The 13,556-nt window shown below is 43.2% G+C and overlaps 1 protein-coding gene across 1 annotated transcript in view; it reads right to left on the bottom strand.

The window, feature by feature from the left end:
• bahcc1b (BAH domain and coiled-coil containing 1b) overlaps positions 1-13,556 on the bottom strand; it is a 105,436-nt gene that overhangs the window by 33,132 nt on the left and 58,748 nt on the right. The window contains exons 4-10 of the mRNA XM_016572279.1: positions 10,099-10,221; positions 8,025-10,016; positions 7,351-7,465; positions 7,012-7,202; positions 6,663-6,821; positions 837-1,033; positions 38-285 (exon numbers count right to left, since the gene is read on the bottom strand). Coding sequence (XP_016427765.1) covers positions 38-285; positions 837-1,033; positions 6,663-6,821; positions 7,012-7,202; positions 7,351-7,465; positions 8,025-10,016; positions 10,099-10,221 — 3,025 coding nt within the window. The remainder of the gene's footprint in view (positions 1-37; positions 286-836; positions 1,034-6,662; positions 6,822-7,011; positions 7,203-7,350; positions 7,466-8,024; positions 10,017-10,098; positions 10,222-13,556) is intronic.

Raw genomic sequence — 13,556 nt, 5'->3', positions numbered from 1 at the left:
TTTTGGCAGGTGGTGGGGGGGGGCGTGGGGGCTGAGTGCTGGGGAGCGAGGGGCAGCCACGGCCGGGCTGGGTTCAGGGCAAGGCGTGCAGGGCGTACTCTTGAGGTGGGACCGTGGGGCGGGCGAGCGACAGCAGGGCGAAAGACGAGAAGCGCAGCCCCCTGGGGATGAGGAGGAGGGGGGCGGTTTAGCGGAGGGGCCAACGGAGAAAGGCTTAGTGTGCTTGGACATGCGGAGCTCAGACGATCCCTCAACCAAATCGATGGGGGGATCCTCAGGTTTCCTCTGGAAAAACACAAGAAATACAAACGGGCTTCAGAGACTGTATAACACAGCGCACTACAGTAACAGTGGGAAGTCAAATATTATGCATATCAACATTATTCCCAGTTTCCTCACAACCGAAATGCATTTATAGTGGAAAAAGGATGGAGCTAGTTATGATTCAGTCATCTCAGGTTTCTTGCGTAAGAACATGCACCAGGACAATGGGTGTTAATGATCCACCGTACACTTGCATTCTGCTCTTCTACTTTGTACAAAAACAGTCAGATAAAAGCCTGAATCCTGCCCTGTTCCTGAGAAGAATCCCACTCTTTCAAAACTTCCAACATTAAAATGTGCTTTGAAAATGAAAGCTGGCCATTCTTTGGCTATAACTGCTATGAATTTCTGAGAGCAGGAATAACAGGCCTTTCACAACCTCGGGCACCCTGGGTAGGCCTGCTGAAAGACGTCGGGCTTGTGTAGAGAAATAGCTGTTGGGAAATCACCTTGAGGGGTATGAGGAAACGTGGCTAACCGAATGTACGTGTGCCTTTTTCTTCATGTGTTACCTGCGAGTGACTGTGTCTGTGCGCCAGCTCCATCGCCTGTGCCGCGCGGTGCTGCTGGTGCTGATGTTGCTGCAGCGCATAGAGTTCCTGTTGCCGTAGAAACTGGGAGCGGGAATAGACAGCGGGATGCTGCATGTGTGAGGCGGGCCCTCGGGCTCCGTAAACAGGGGGCCACAGTCCCTGCTGCTCCATTACATCTACAGAGAGCGAGAGAGAGAAAGAGAAAGGAATGAGAAAAGAATGAACAAAGGTTTTTCTTTTGCCTCAAGGCAAGTCTCACTTATCGCTCTGAAGGCCTATTGATTTACGGCTATAAGATTCCACTCCTTTTCCGTCCCTCTTTTCTTCCACTCGCTTTTTTCTTTCCGAAAGTCATCCTTCGTCCCCAGGGCAAAAAACCCCCCTCACATTTCCACATCTCTTTCCTCATCATGTAGTGCACTCAACCCGTAGGCAGAGAGAGAATGCAATGCAAATGCCTCCTTTTTACATTGTCTGTCCCTCGCACTCACCGTTAGCCTGGTCATACCTCAGCGGATTAACGCAAAACGACAGTCACCAGTGAGCTCACCAGCCACACTTGCCTGATCTCTGGCTCGTACACACCGCAGTGCCAGTCAAGACGATTCAGCGCTGCTGTCTCAAACTGTCACATGAATGTGGCTCCTCTGACAAGACCTTCCTGACAGCCTGCTGAGAGCGGGCAAGAAGGGTCTACTCCCAAATGGCTCACTCATTCACAAGAGCTGGGCTTGAGTTATTATGCCTTTAATAAGGGTTAGGTGATGGGTGTTGGCTTTAAAAAGGAGCACAGATGTTATACCCAGAGACAAACTCTTGAGGGAGGGGAGACAGACAAGGAAGCGTTAAGGTCACCCATTGTTTCGGCCTCACAAGGCAGCGCCCACTGGCCGTCTGATGCATATTGCATGCAAAAATGGCAAGCTCTAACTTAAAGGGGTCATAGGATGCCCATTTTACACAAGTTGATATGATTCTTTAGGGTCTTAATGAAAAGTCTGTAACATAGTTTGGTTAAAATTTCTCAATGGTAGTGTAAAAAATTTGGTACATTTTTTACCCTGTCAAAAACAGATGGTAGTGTGAAAAACACCTTTTTTTACCCTGTCAAAAACAGCTCTTTTCAGAGCACGCAGTTTTGTAGCATTTTCCTTTAAATGTTAATGAGCTATGCTGACCCCGCCCCTCTCATCCAAGCTGCTCTCTGAGGGACTGTTTACTTTAGCCGCATTCATCGTGAAACTTGCTAATTAGCACATTATTAGGAAAGGCGATTTGCAAAGATTCATTAAAAAAAACCTTACACTCACTTCTTCTTTAGGTGAAGCTGGATCACGAATGATTAGCGCGAACATAGACACATTTATGTAGATCGGGGGCGCATTCTCTTCAAAAACAAACATAATCCACTGCGTCTTCAGCGGCTCAGGGCGGGTCTAAATAGTCTTCTGTGCTCGTCAGTGCAGCCAAAGGCAGAACAGTTGGCATGTTTTGCTCAAACTTTTGCCATGGCATTAGAACTGGTACACCGTTGTCACTTGCGAAATCAAAATGATGGCGCCGTGGGTGGAAACTTACAGATTAAGGGGCGGTAATATTATAATGAGATCCCTTTGCAACGTCACTAGGGGAGCGAAATCAGACACACTCGTTTTTTCAGACGCTTGCAGAAAAAGGCTTACCAAAGCAAAGTTACTGGGTTAATCTTTTTCACGTTTCTTTGGTTGGTAGATGCACCGGGGACCTGATTATAGCACTTCAAACCTGAAAAAGTCAGATTTTCATGATATGTCACCTTTAACTGGAAACAGAGTTGTTTAAAATGTACAAGGAGCGTTTTTTTTGTTTTGAGGATGAAATAAATCACTGGTTTTGGCATGTTAGTGACATCAAATCTTTAAAAAATTGTTTTGCATTTCATTGGAGACACTTAGCAGCAAGTTAATGGGATAGTTCAGCCAAAAAATTTAAAATCTGCCATCATTTACTCACCCTCATGTTATTCCAAACCAATATGACTTTCTTTTGTGGAACACAATGAAAAAATGAAAGAAATACAATGAAAAAAAAAACATTGACTTTCATTATACGGACAAAAACAGTTCTTGAAAATGTCATCTGTTTTTTGGAATGACGTGAGCATGATAAAATGATGCCAGAACTTTCACTTTTATGTGAACTATCCCTTTAATTAGATAAACTGAAATGTCTGCCTATGTGTGACTAGGCATCTCACAGATGCACTTTTGTGCCGTTTAATCGCTAAGCGAGCAGGATATTTGAAAGGAGTCTGTCATTTCTGAAACGAACTGATCAGATAGGAAGGATGGAGGAAGGGGGAGAGAGAGGGAGAGAGAGTGTAGAGGGATGAAGCGCAGCTGTGCAAAGCACTTAGTCTCAGCCTTGAGCCTCAGCCCACAGAAATTTCAACACAATATGTTTTTCTTTCAGTCATTCGGTTTTGCATGCTGCATATTCTCCACCCCTCCTTCCCTGATGTATGGCAAGGACCTTTGTTTGGGAAAGATTACTGGGACAGGGTTATGTTTCCCTAGGGAGGGATCCAATGGATGCACTTCCCTTCTTTGTTGCGGAAAGGGGAGTGTGACGCTAAGGAGCAGAGAGCTAATTAAATTTCACAGCCAGTGTAGGGAGGAGGAATGCCGAACAGAGGCGCACAGCACAGGACAGCAGAGCACAGCACAATACTGCAAAAAGCCATACGATGATGCACCGCACAGCAAGGCACAGTATAATAGGGTGGAAAGTCATTCAGAGATGCACAACAAATCAAAGCACAATGCCAGAACTGTGCAGACACGATGGCACAACCGAGCACAGCATGGCATGACAAGACACAGTGCAATACAGTTTAAAACCATTAAAGAGATGCTAAGAATACCACATCCAAACTCGCTCAGATGGAACAGTGCATCAGAGAATGACACGACCTGCTGGCATGAGCTGATGGTAAATATTCCTTTGGTTTTAAAGAGCATAATAACTTATTCCAAAATAAAATACATTTGCCTATATAATCTTTCTGAAAAATTGAACTACTGTAACTACTAAAATGACTTTTATTTTTTGTTGACATCATCTAGGCCACTCAGACTATTAAATAATGTTAACTAACAGGCAAATACCACTTTTCAGGTAGAGTAGGGATGCATTGTTAATAAAATTCTGTTTGAAACTGATAAGCAAATAATTATTTTCATATTATGTCTGTTAACCAATAAATAAAATTATATACAATTTTGTCTAAATCAATTAAATAAAACCCCTAAAATCAATTGTTTTAACTGTAACAAATGAATTTAGGTATTTAAGCACTATAGTATACAATATGAAAAAATATATTAATTCTGAGATTTGTTAAAGATTACATTTAACAGTGTTATTGAATTATTAGTGCTTTTAAATATAAATTTTAAGTGAACATTAGATGACTGCAAAGGTAATCTAGATGTAAAAAATAAAAGAAATGAGCATGGCCTATTAAATATGATATAGACCAATACCAGTAAATCCATAATATCGGCCAATAACAGATATTGTGGCAATATATTGTCCATCCTTACCGTAGAGCAAATGGAAAGTAAGAAAAATGCTATGCACCTGTGCAAAACGAACAAAAGAAAACAAAACAGTTTGATCCCTAAATTGTTATTGTTCCCTGTGCCCCTCACCTCCTCAGGTTCCACACATTGTCGCAAAGGAGACAAACTCCTAAAAACCCACCTAGGCCAATTCTGCCTTCTGTGCGAGCACTAACGCATTCATACAAATTTAATCTAAACCAACAGACCCTGAAACGTACACCCACACAGTGACTTTAGATCTCCATTTCTCTCGCTTGCACACGCTTATCTATGCATACGCCCCCCTCCCCCCACACACACACTCAAAGTCAAATACGCAAGCTATCTACTTGAAATGATAATTTGTTTAAACGGTTCGAATAATTCCACTTTGTGCATTCAGAGTGTGCATTAGGGCCGCTTGTGAAACTGTTCCCATTAAGTCCATACTACAATGTGCTGTAAATGCCTGCTTGGCTTAGTGAAGCGTTTCACAATAATGATTACAGAATGATACAGGGGCAGAAGGGGATGAGATGGAACCATACAGAGGGGGAAGGGACATTACACTCAAGGGGAAGGGAATTCAGTGTCGAATTCCAGAACAGAACAAGTGGACAGAATGACCATGGATTAAATTGCTGTAACTGTCTGGCTGTAAAAGTAAAAGTTCCCCCAAACATTAAATCTCTATTTATTTCTAGTTATTACTTGATTGTTTTATGCGGGGGGGGGCGGTCTTCGTGAAGATTCTTCAAAAATCATCTTTTGTGTTCGACTACATCAAACAATTAAAAAAATATTTCAGAGTGAAAAAAAAATCATGAAAATTAATTTCATAATTTGGATGGCGTGAATGTCTTTGAATATGTGGAGCTGAATAACCACCATTCTCCTCCATACCCTAACCCAGTGTTTCCCAACCGGGGTGCCGCGGCAACTCTGGTAACACTGCCCTCTCATTCATTGATCTGCTAACCGTTATGCTCACGTGTCCTCTGATAATAAGAGCTTTCTAGGATTAAACATTATTTGGATAATTGGTAAAAAAAAAAAAATCTCTTACTAGCCCTACTGTGTGTTAGACCTACCTGAAAAACTAAAAAGCAATTTATTTCATTTGTAGGCCTATCGTGATTTTTTTTTATTTGTGCTATCATTAGTAATGTCTTTATTTGTTCTTATTTTATTACTGACTGCTTACTTGTCATTTTTTATTCAATTCAAAGTTTCACTTTCACGTGGTGTGACACTCTGTGTATTATCCCGCTTCTATGCGTGTGTGTGCTCCGCTCAGTCGCTCGCGGCCCATGTGAGTGCTCCACTCGTATACCGTTCATGCTCATCGGACCAGCAAAGTCCACTCAGAAATCAAGCTGACAGGAAACATCTCTGTAGTACAGTATTGTTTCTGTCTGCAATAGCCCTACTGTGTTGTAACATGGTGTGGTAAATGGGCAACTCTGGTAACGTTGCCCTCTCATTCATTGATCTGCTAACCGTTATGCTCATGTGTCCTCTGATGATAATAGCTTTCTAGGATTAAACATTATTTGGATAATTGGTAAGAAAAAATCTCTTAATAGTCCCTATTGTGTGTTAGACCTACCTGAAAAACTAAAAAGCAATTTATTTAATTCGAAGGCCTGTTGTTATTTTTTATTTGTGCTATCATTAGTAATTTCTTTATTTGTTCTTATTTTATTATTAACTGTTTAGCCTCCTTGCCATTTGTTATTAAATTCTAAGTTTTAAATCAAGCTATCTCGTGCTACTGCAACAAAATTACCCAACTGTAAAATCAAAAATACACTGAGTGAGCAAAACTTTGTTTAATTACCATTATAACTAGCTATCTCACAATGTTTACATATGAATAAAAGCCTACATTAAAATCTGTCATATAAATTGGTCTTTTCATTAGAAATTAGCCTACTGATTGCCACCATCGATGGACAATTTTTTTTTATAATATTAAAAATATATGACAGTATATTCTGCAGTTCTTCCCTGCTGTACCGAATATCAATACTTTTCAAAGTATCATATCAAAGTTAGAAATTCAAATATTGTGACAAAATTAATTTTGTAGGGTGCCACAAATTTGTTAACATTTGCAAAGTGTGCCGCGACTAAAGAAAGGTTGGGAAACACTGCCCTAACCTATTAACAATGTTGCTACAACAACCGAATAAAACACCAGTAATTTTGGGCAATGTACCAAGGTGATGGGTGGCAGGGTGGGCTGCTGGCTCGGTAGGCAATACCACCAGGGCAGCGGAGGGGTCCTGAGGCAGGGGCAAGACTGGTTGCAAAGGGCTGGGCATGGTTGCGGAGAAGCCGGGGGTCAAGTTCTGGTGCAATGCTGCATGACTGAGACCTAAACAGAGACATGGAAAGCCGCTTAATGATAAAAGATTTCAGCTTATGTTTCAATACTAATGGGCAATTCATTGATTATTTAGTAGGGTAAAACTAATTAACCAACACATGCAGAAATTCAACAAGGCCGTGAAGTATATTGTAATCTAATATCATCAAAATGGCAAAAACAGATGGCATTTGCTTACCATAAGAGTGTCCCATCCAGAGGGAGGGACTTCCTGTCCGAGGCATCCAGTGATGATGGGCGGGGTGGGCGTGAGCAGATGGCTCAGTGCCTAATTGGCTACCGCCTGGCACAATCAGGTGTGAGGTCAAATCTCCATGGCAACTACTGGAGGGGTGGATCCTGGCAAAGTCAACTCTGTCTTTGTTTTCCCTGAGGGGAAGCCATCAAAATGGCACAATGTTACTCTCCAAGGCATTACAACTACAGTGCAGCATGCTAACTCTTCAGGTTGGTCTTTGTTTACATACAACTGATACAGAAATTCAATTGGAAACATCAATTTGACTAATAGTCGTACCTGAGGAGAAGTTCTCGCTCTCTGTCGTATGGAGGCAGTCCAAGCTGTTCCTCGCAGACTCTTTTCGCATCTTCATCCACCTCCCGCTCCAGCGGGTACAATGGGCATCCAACACCTAACACAGAACAGTTTAGCACCATAATCTAGAAACCCACCGATGATCAAACTCATTTATTTGTTAATTTCACTAGTGCATATTCTTCTCAATCAAATGCTAAATCACACATATAGGATAGCGGGATATCAAAGGTACAGAAAGATACATTTATTAGATTCAGACATGCCTTGCTATCATTCTATCTCTGTATACTACCTGAAAAAGTAGCATTTTCAGATATCAGACACAGATAAGGTGTTGCAACTGGGCGATAGCAACTCAGCGCTTTAAACAGGTGGCTATAAGAGTATAAGAGCAATTTGGCAGTCACAGTAACACCTAAAATACCCAATCTGGCAAGGTTATGCCTCGTCAAGGTATGACAAATAATTTGGATTAACAACCAAAAATGTCTTGTTTCTGACCATTCTCTTAATCACAAACATGTTTTTCTATGAAGTTTCCAAAAGTTCATCAAGTATATTCAGTAAATTGAAAATTTATATATAGCTTGTTAGAACACACACTTGTACACACACACACACAAACACCAGACCTCCCGTTGAGAGTCGCTTACCCTTCATGCTGGGCATCACTCTGCTATGGTGGCTGTGGGTGGGATGCCCGTCTGGCAGGCGGCACGGGGGCTCTCTCTGCCTGGCAACGGCCACCGCTATCCCTACAGGGGGCTGTCGCACCTCTCCCTCCCCCTGAGCTTCCCCTGATTCCTTGCCTGCCCGCTCAGAGTGCTCATTCTCCCCAGATGACGAGGCTCTCCTGGGGGGCAGGGTCTGCTTTGCCTCCTGCAGAGCACAGCTCGAACCACTTCCACTTTTGTCGTTTCTCTCGTTCCTCTCGCTCCTTTCCCCAGTAACTGCCCCCTGCTTGAGGCAGCCCAGGCCACCAAACGGGCTCTTCTGAGAGAACAGCAGTGGTTGCTGGCTGCTATACTTCATCAGACTCCTCATGGCATTGCTTTCAGGTCCCTGGGGGCCCAGTGTGGCAGTTAGAGGGGGAAGAGGCCCTTGGTCCCCATGTGAAGTCTGGGAAGCAGCACCCAGAGAGTTGTAAGCCTTGTGCAGTTCTTCATCCGGTTGAGCCGGGTGTCCTCGCACCTCCCAGGAGGGATGAGTGCCGGTTTGATGCCCGCTGTATCCCTGTGATGTAGATTCCATGTCCATCTTCCTCTTGTCTTGTGTGCCATTGCCAGGCTCCAACTCTGGACCCTGTCCACCAGTGCTAGCCCTGTTACTGTGCTGCTGATGACGTATCCGTGCAACTCTCTGACTGTTCCTCTGAAGAGTACACTCAACATCTGTTGCACCTTTACCTTCAGACGACGCCCTGTTCGACGGACCTGAGTGGGAACAGTCCCGGAAAGGTGGAGTGCTGGCATAAATGCTACTCTTAGCTTGGTGCCCACCCTTTGTCCCCTGTGGCAGAGAGGGACGGAAGGCATCAGATTCCTCACTGCCGTCTAAGCTACAAGAACGAGCCGAGTGGGGATGCTGATTCTGACTGTGCTGAACCTCGTTTGTGCGTGAATGGGGGCCCGGGGGCCAGTCTGGGCTCTTGTCTGTTTTGCCATATGCTTGCTGCTGTTGCTGCTGGGAAGATTTTCTTTGGCAGCTACTCGGAGGAGGCAGTAGGGTAGCTGCTCGACTTCCACTGCTACTCCTCTCAGGTGTTTTCGTTTCTTTTCCCGTGCTGCCCCCAACCGCGACCATCCCACCTCCCACACCTCGACAGTGAGAGTTCCCCAGCTGGAACGGTCCACTGGTTTTGTCTCCCTGTGGCCCCACAGAGGGCACAAAGGTAGGCCCCGTCACCTCAGAGACCCTGCCAAGGCTCTTTTCCTGAGCAATGGGCATGGTTAGTGGAGCAGGGGGTGGTGGGCAGAAGAGATCAGGGTGGGGAAGATGAGGATGGTGATGGTGTGGATGACTCGGGTGCAGCCAGGATCCTCCCAAGGCAGAGCCTAGGCCCAGGGGAGGGGTTATGGAGTAGGACACTGGGTGGGCATGGCCCAGCATGGCACTGTGGCGAAGACAGTCTGAGGATGGCTCGCTAATTCGCATCTCTCCACTGACCCCCTCCTTGCAACAGTGACCGTCTCCGCTGGTCTGCCGGCCAGTCCCCAGACCACAGGCCCCCGGCCCCACACAACTGGGCAGGGAGCCCCTGGTGGTGGCCCCTGGATCAGAGCCCTTCTGGGTCTTGGTGCTAAGCAGGCAGGAACTAAGGTGCTTACGGTTGTCTTTGTGCCGGAAGTCCTCTTCTAGGCCTTGAGGATGGTGCTGGTGCTGGTGGTGAAGGGTAGGAGGACCATGATGTTGCCGATCCTGCTTGGACTCTTGTTTACTCTTTTCTTTTTCTTTTCCTCCGGGTGCTACTCTTCGCTCCGCTACACCCGTCTCTTTGGAGCTCTTTTGGGAAGCTGTGCTCCCAGGCTCCCTCTCACGACTGCAGGAGTCCAGCGGGTGGGCAGGGGCGGTCCTAGATAGTGGTGGGAGGCTGTGATTTGTGGAGAGAAGGTGGGGCTGCGACGGGAGGCTTCGTAGATAGAAATCTTAGGAAAGAAAAAATTTAGACAAATACTTTTTCATAGTCTGTTTACTGTTGATTGACAGAAGAAATGGAACCTCGCTCACCTTTCTGAGAGTCATAGAAGCAGTGCTGTCCATAGAGTACGCTGCTGTTGCCATGGTGATCCAGGGGGCTCATGGGCAGGAAGGTGGGGGCTAGACTCCCTGAAAAGCGGGGATACCCTGGAGCTGAGAGAGAGAAAAGAAAGAGGGGAGAGAACATTGTCAGGATAAACAAATGTAACAAAAGAGAGTGACAGTTTTGGCCTTTTGCTGTGGCTGGACGCAGGTTCATGAAGCCCTACAGCACGGTACAACCTTTCCCAGAAACCCATGCACAAACAAGTTCAGTTCTTTACTCGACATTTATGAGTAGTTCAACTAAACAAAAGCTTATAGAACTTCTGTTTACAATTACAGCCTTTAAAATACATTTTAGTTGCTCTTGTTAAAGCAAACATCACACACACTATTGTATACCCAAAGATACTAGAGAGACATTATTTCCGAAGCAGTTGTATATATGTATCAATATATACATAAAAGACAGAGACATACACAATGAAACAGTAATACAAGATGCTCTTTTAACAGCTATGCATGCACATCCCACTGATTCAGACTAGGGTGGTAAATGGCCGCTCAGTGTGACTCTGCATCTTCAAGGTCACTGCACTGTGTCCTGAGATAGTGAAGGCTACACTGGGGTGTATTTATATGTAAACTAAGCACATGGCTGAAACCCAACCACAGAGCAGCAGAGGTCAATGGCCAGGCACACAAGGGTCATGCGCTTAAGCCGCCCACAACACAGAGCTATTATAGCCATCTGTGGTGTGTGTGTGTGTGTGTGTGTGTTTCTGTCTGTCATTGAAATGGAAGTCTGTGTAAGGGTAGAGTATAACGGTGTCTTTTTGAGTGTGTGTTCCTGTGTTTGCGCAAGTATTTGTTTGAGACACCCTGTCCTTGCACACAGTTTAATTGGATGCAGTTAAAAGTTTAACGGTCTGGGGCCAAAGTAAACAGCAGTCCATAATGCTCATCCTTAGCATTCCACGGAGCCATTGTCCCATAGCCTACAAAACACACACACACACACACACACTGTCATGACCCTGTCTGTCCTGACACAATAGACAGATGGACGAATTAATGCACGATATATTGGTACCAAATCAATCATCATCTGATATCAGAAAAATTTTTATTGGTAACAGTCAATATTGGATATTTAATTGTATGCTAATTTCCCTTTAGATTACCATTGCCATCTTCTAACACTTAAAATTAATCTTTACAAACACAAATAATTTAATAGCACTATTAAATTTAATTTTTAAATGTATTTCAATTTTGTTCAATATCCATTGTCATTGCATCATTTAAAATGCTAGATTTTAGTTTTTAAGTTTTCTTTGTTATTTATTTCTACATAATTTAAGTGGTTATGGGTTATCAGCCAAAAATTGAAAATGATGAAACCAAAATTTCATCATTAAAATTAAACAGCTTGGATATGCTGTATGCCTTGACTGACCGTTTTGTGGTTGGTGAAACTGATGAAAGCACACCTCCTGAACCTTTATTAAGAACTTCATTACAGTAACAGACATTCAGGGCATGAATTAAACCTTTGTGTAACACGTATATCAATAACGAGCAAGAGGGTAAAAATGAGAACGAGAGATGTGAATGAGGGAGTGCGAGTGTGATAGAGACGGAGCATATCATTTCGAGAGGCAGATTAAGAGAGAGACAGACTGTAAGTGTCTGTAGGTACATGTGTGTGAGTGTGTCTGAAAAAGAGAGAGAGAGCGATTGAGAGACAAAGGAGGAGGGAAGGAGATCTCCCCCTCTCCTGCCTCTCTTACTAATTGACACCAGTGGAGCGTCCTGCTGACAGTGACATCACAGGGGAGTCCAGATGTGTAATATCAGGCCTTCTGGCTGCACCTGTTTCCTACAGCCACAGAATTTAAATTTTATCGACACACACATATGCAGTGCGCGTACACACAAGCTTCTGCAGCATGTGGAGAAACAGAGAGATGCACACATTAACCATGAACATGCACTAAGACGAGGGACGGTTAGCACAGTCATTTGTAAACGTGTGTGTGTCCTTGAGTGCATATATGTGACCCTGGACCACAAAACCAGTCATAAGGGTAAATTTTTTGAAATTGAGATTTAAACATCATCTGAAAGCTGAATAAATAAACTTTCCATTGATGTATGGTTTGTTAGGATAGGACAATATTTGCCTTTAAAGTTGTCCAAATGAAGTTCTTAGCAATGCATATTACGAATCAAATATTAAGTTTTGATATATTTACGGTAGGAAATCTACAAAATATATTCATGGAACATGATCTTTACTTAATATCCTAATGATTTTTGGCATAAAAGAAAAATCGATCATTTTGACCCATACAATGCATTGTTGGCTATTGCTACAAATATACCCCTGCTACTTATGACTGGATTTGTGGTCCAGGGTCACATATGTGTTGAGTGCATTCAAACATTTGAGGTCGATAAGATTTCTTTTTATATTTTTGAAAGAAACCTTTTAAGATCATCAAGGCTGCATTTAATTGATAAAAATACAGTAAAAACAGTAATATTGTGAAATCTTAGCACAATTTAAAATGCATGTTTTCTATTTTAGTATATTAGAAAATTTAATTTATTCCTGTGATGGCAAATCTGAATTTTCATCAACCATTTATCCACTCTTCAGTGTCACATGATCCTTCAGAAATCATTCTAATATGCTTATTGGTTCTCAAGCTAAATTTATTTTTACTATTATCAATGTTGAAAACAGCTACCTAATATTTCTGTGGAAACTGTTTTTCAGAATAAATAGAAACTTCAATAGAATAGAAGTCTTTAATAAAATGTCATTCTTGATTAATTTAATGCATTGTTACTTAATACAATTGTTAATTTCCTTACTGACCCCAAACATTTCAATGTTATATGCAGTCTTAAAAAGGAGATGAGAACTGAACAGACCAGACAAGACCAGACCACCACAGTTGAGGTCAGACCAGAGGAGAGAAAAAAAAGAGGAGGCAACAATCACCACAATCCCTCCCTTCAACAATTAATTTAAATGGCAACAATTAGAGCAGAGCAGCACGGCAGTCTGAAAGTAATCACACTCTAATGATGAGCAATAAACGCAGTCCAGCACAGACCATTACAGGCTAGAGGAACGAGACACACACGCATAACTAATCAAACACACTCATTGTAAACTACAGCTCCCCAGTCTGAATGAAAACTGTATTCATCTAAATGAAGAATGATGGAGCCACAGGAGCTCAGTGTGCCAGATCAAACTGAGATTCGGCTCAGAAGCCAAGACACTGTTTTTGTTCTGTAAGATTGAGAAGCAGTGAAAAGTACAGGTGGGGAGTGTTGGACAGTTTCCCAAACAAAGTCAAAGAGGATCTGTGGTTGTGTGAGTGTGTGTGTGTGTGTGTGTGTGTGTGTGTGTGTGTGTGTGAGTGAGT

Source organism: Sinocyclocheilus rhinocerous, unplaced genomic scaffold (genome assembly GCF_001515625.1).
Source record: "Sinocyclocheilus rhinocerous isolate Xijiao unplaced genomic scaffold, SAMN03320098_v1.1 scaffold140, whole genome shotgun sequence".
In the NCBI taxonomy this organism is placed as follows: domain Eukaryota; kingdom Metazoa; phylum Chordata; class Actinopteri; order Cypriniformes; family Cyprinidae; genus Sinocyclocheilus; species Sinocyclocheilus rhinocerous.
The sequence above is the reverse complement of the archived record's forward strand: the minus strand, read 5'-3'. Positions and strand labels throughout refer to the sequence as shown.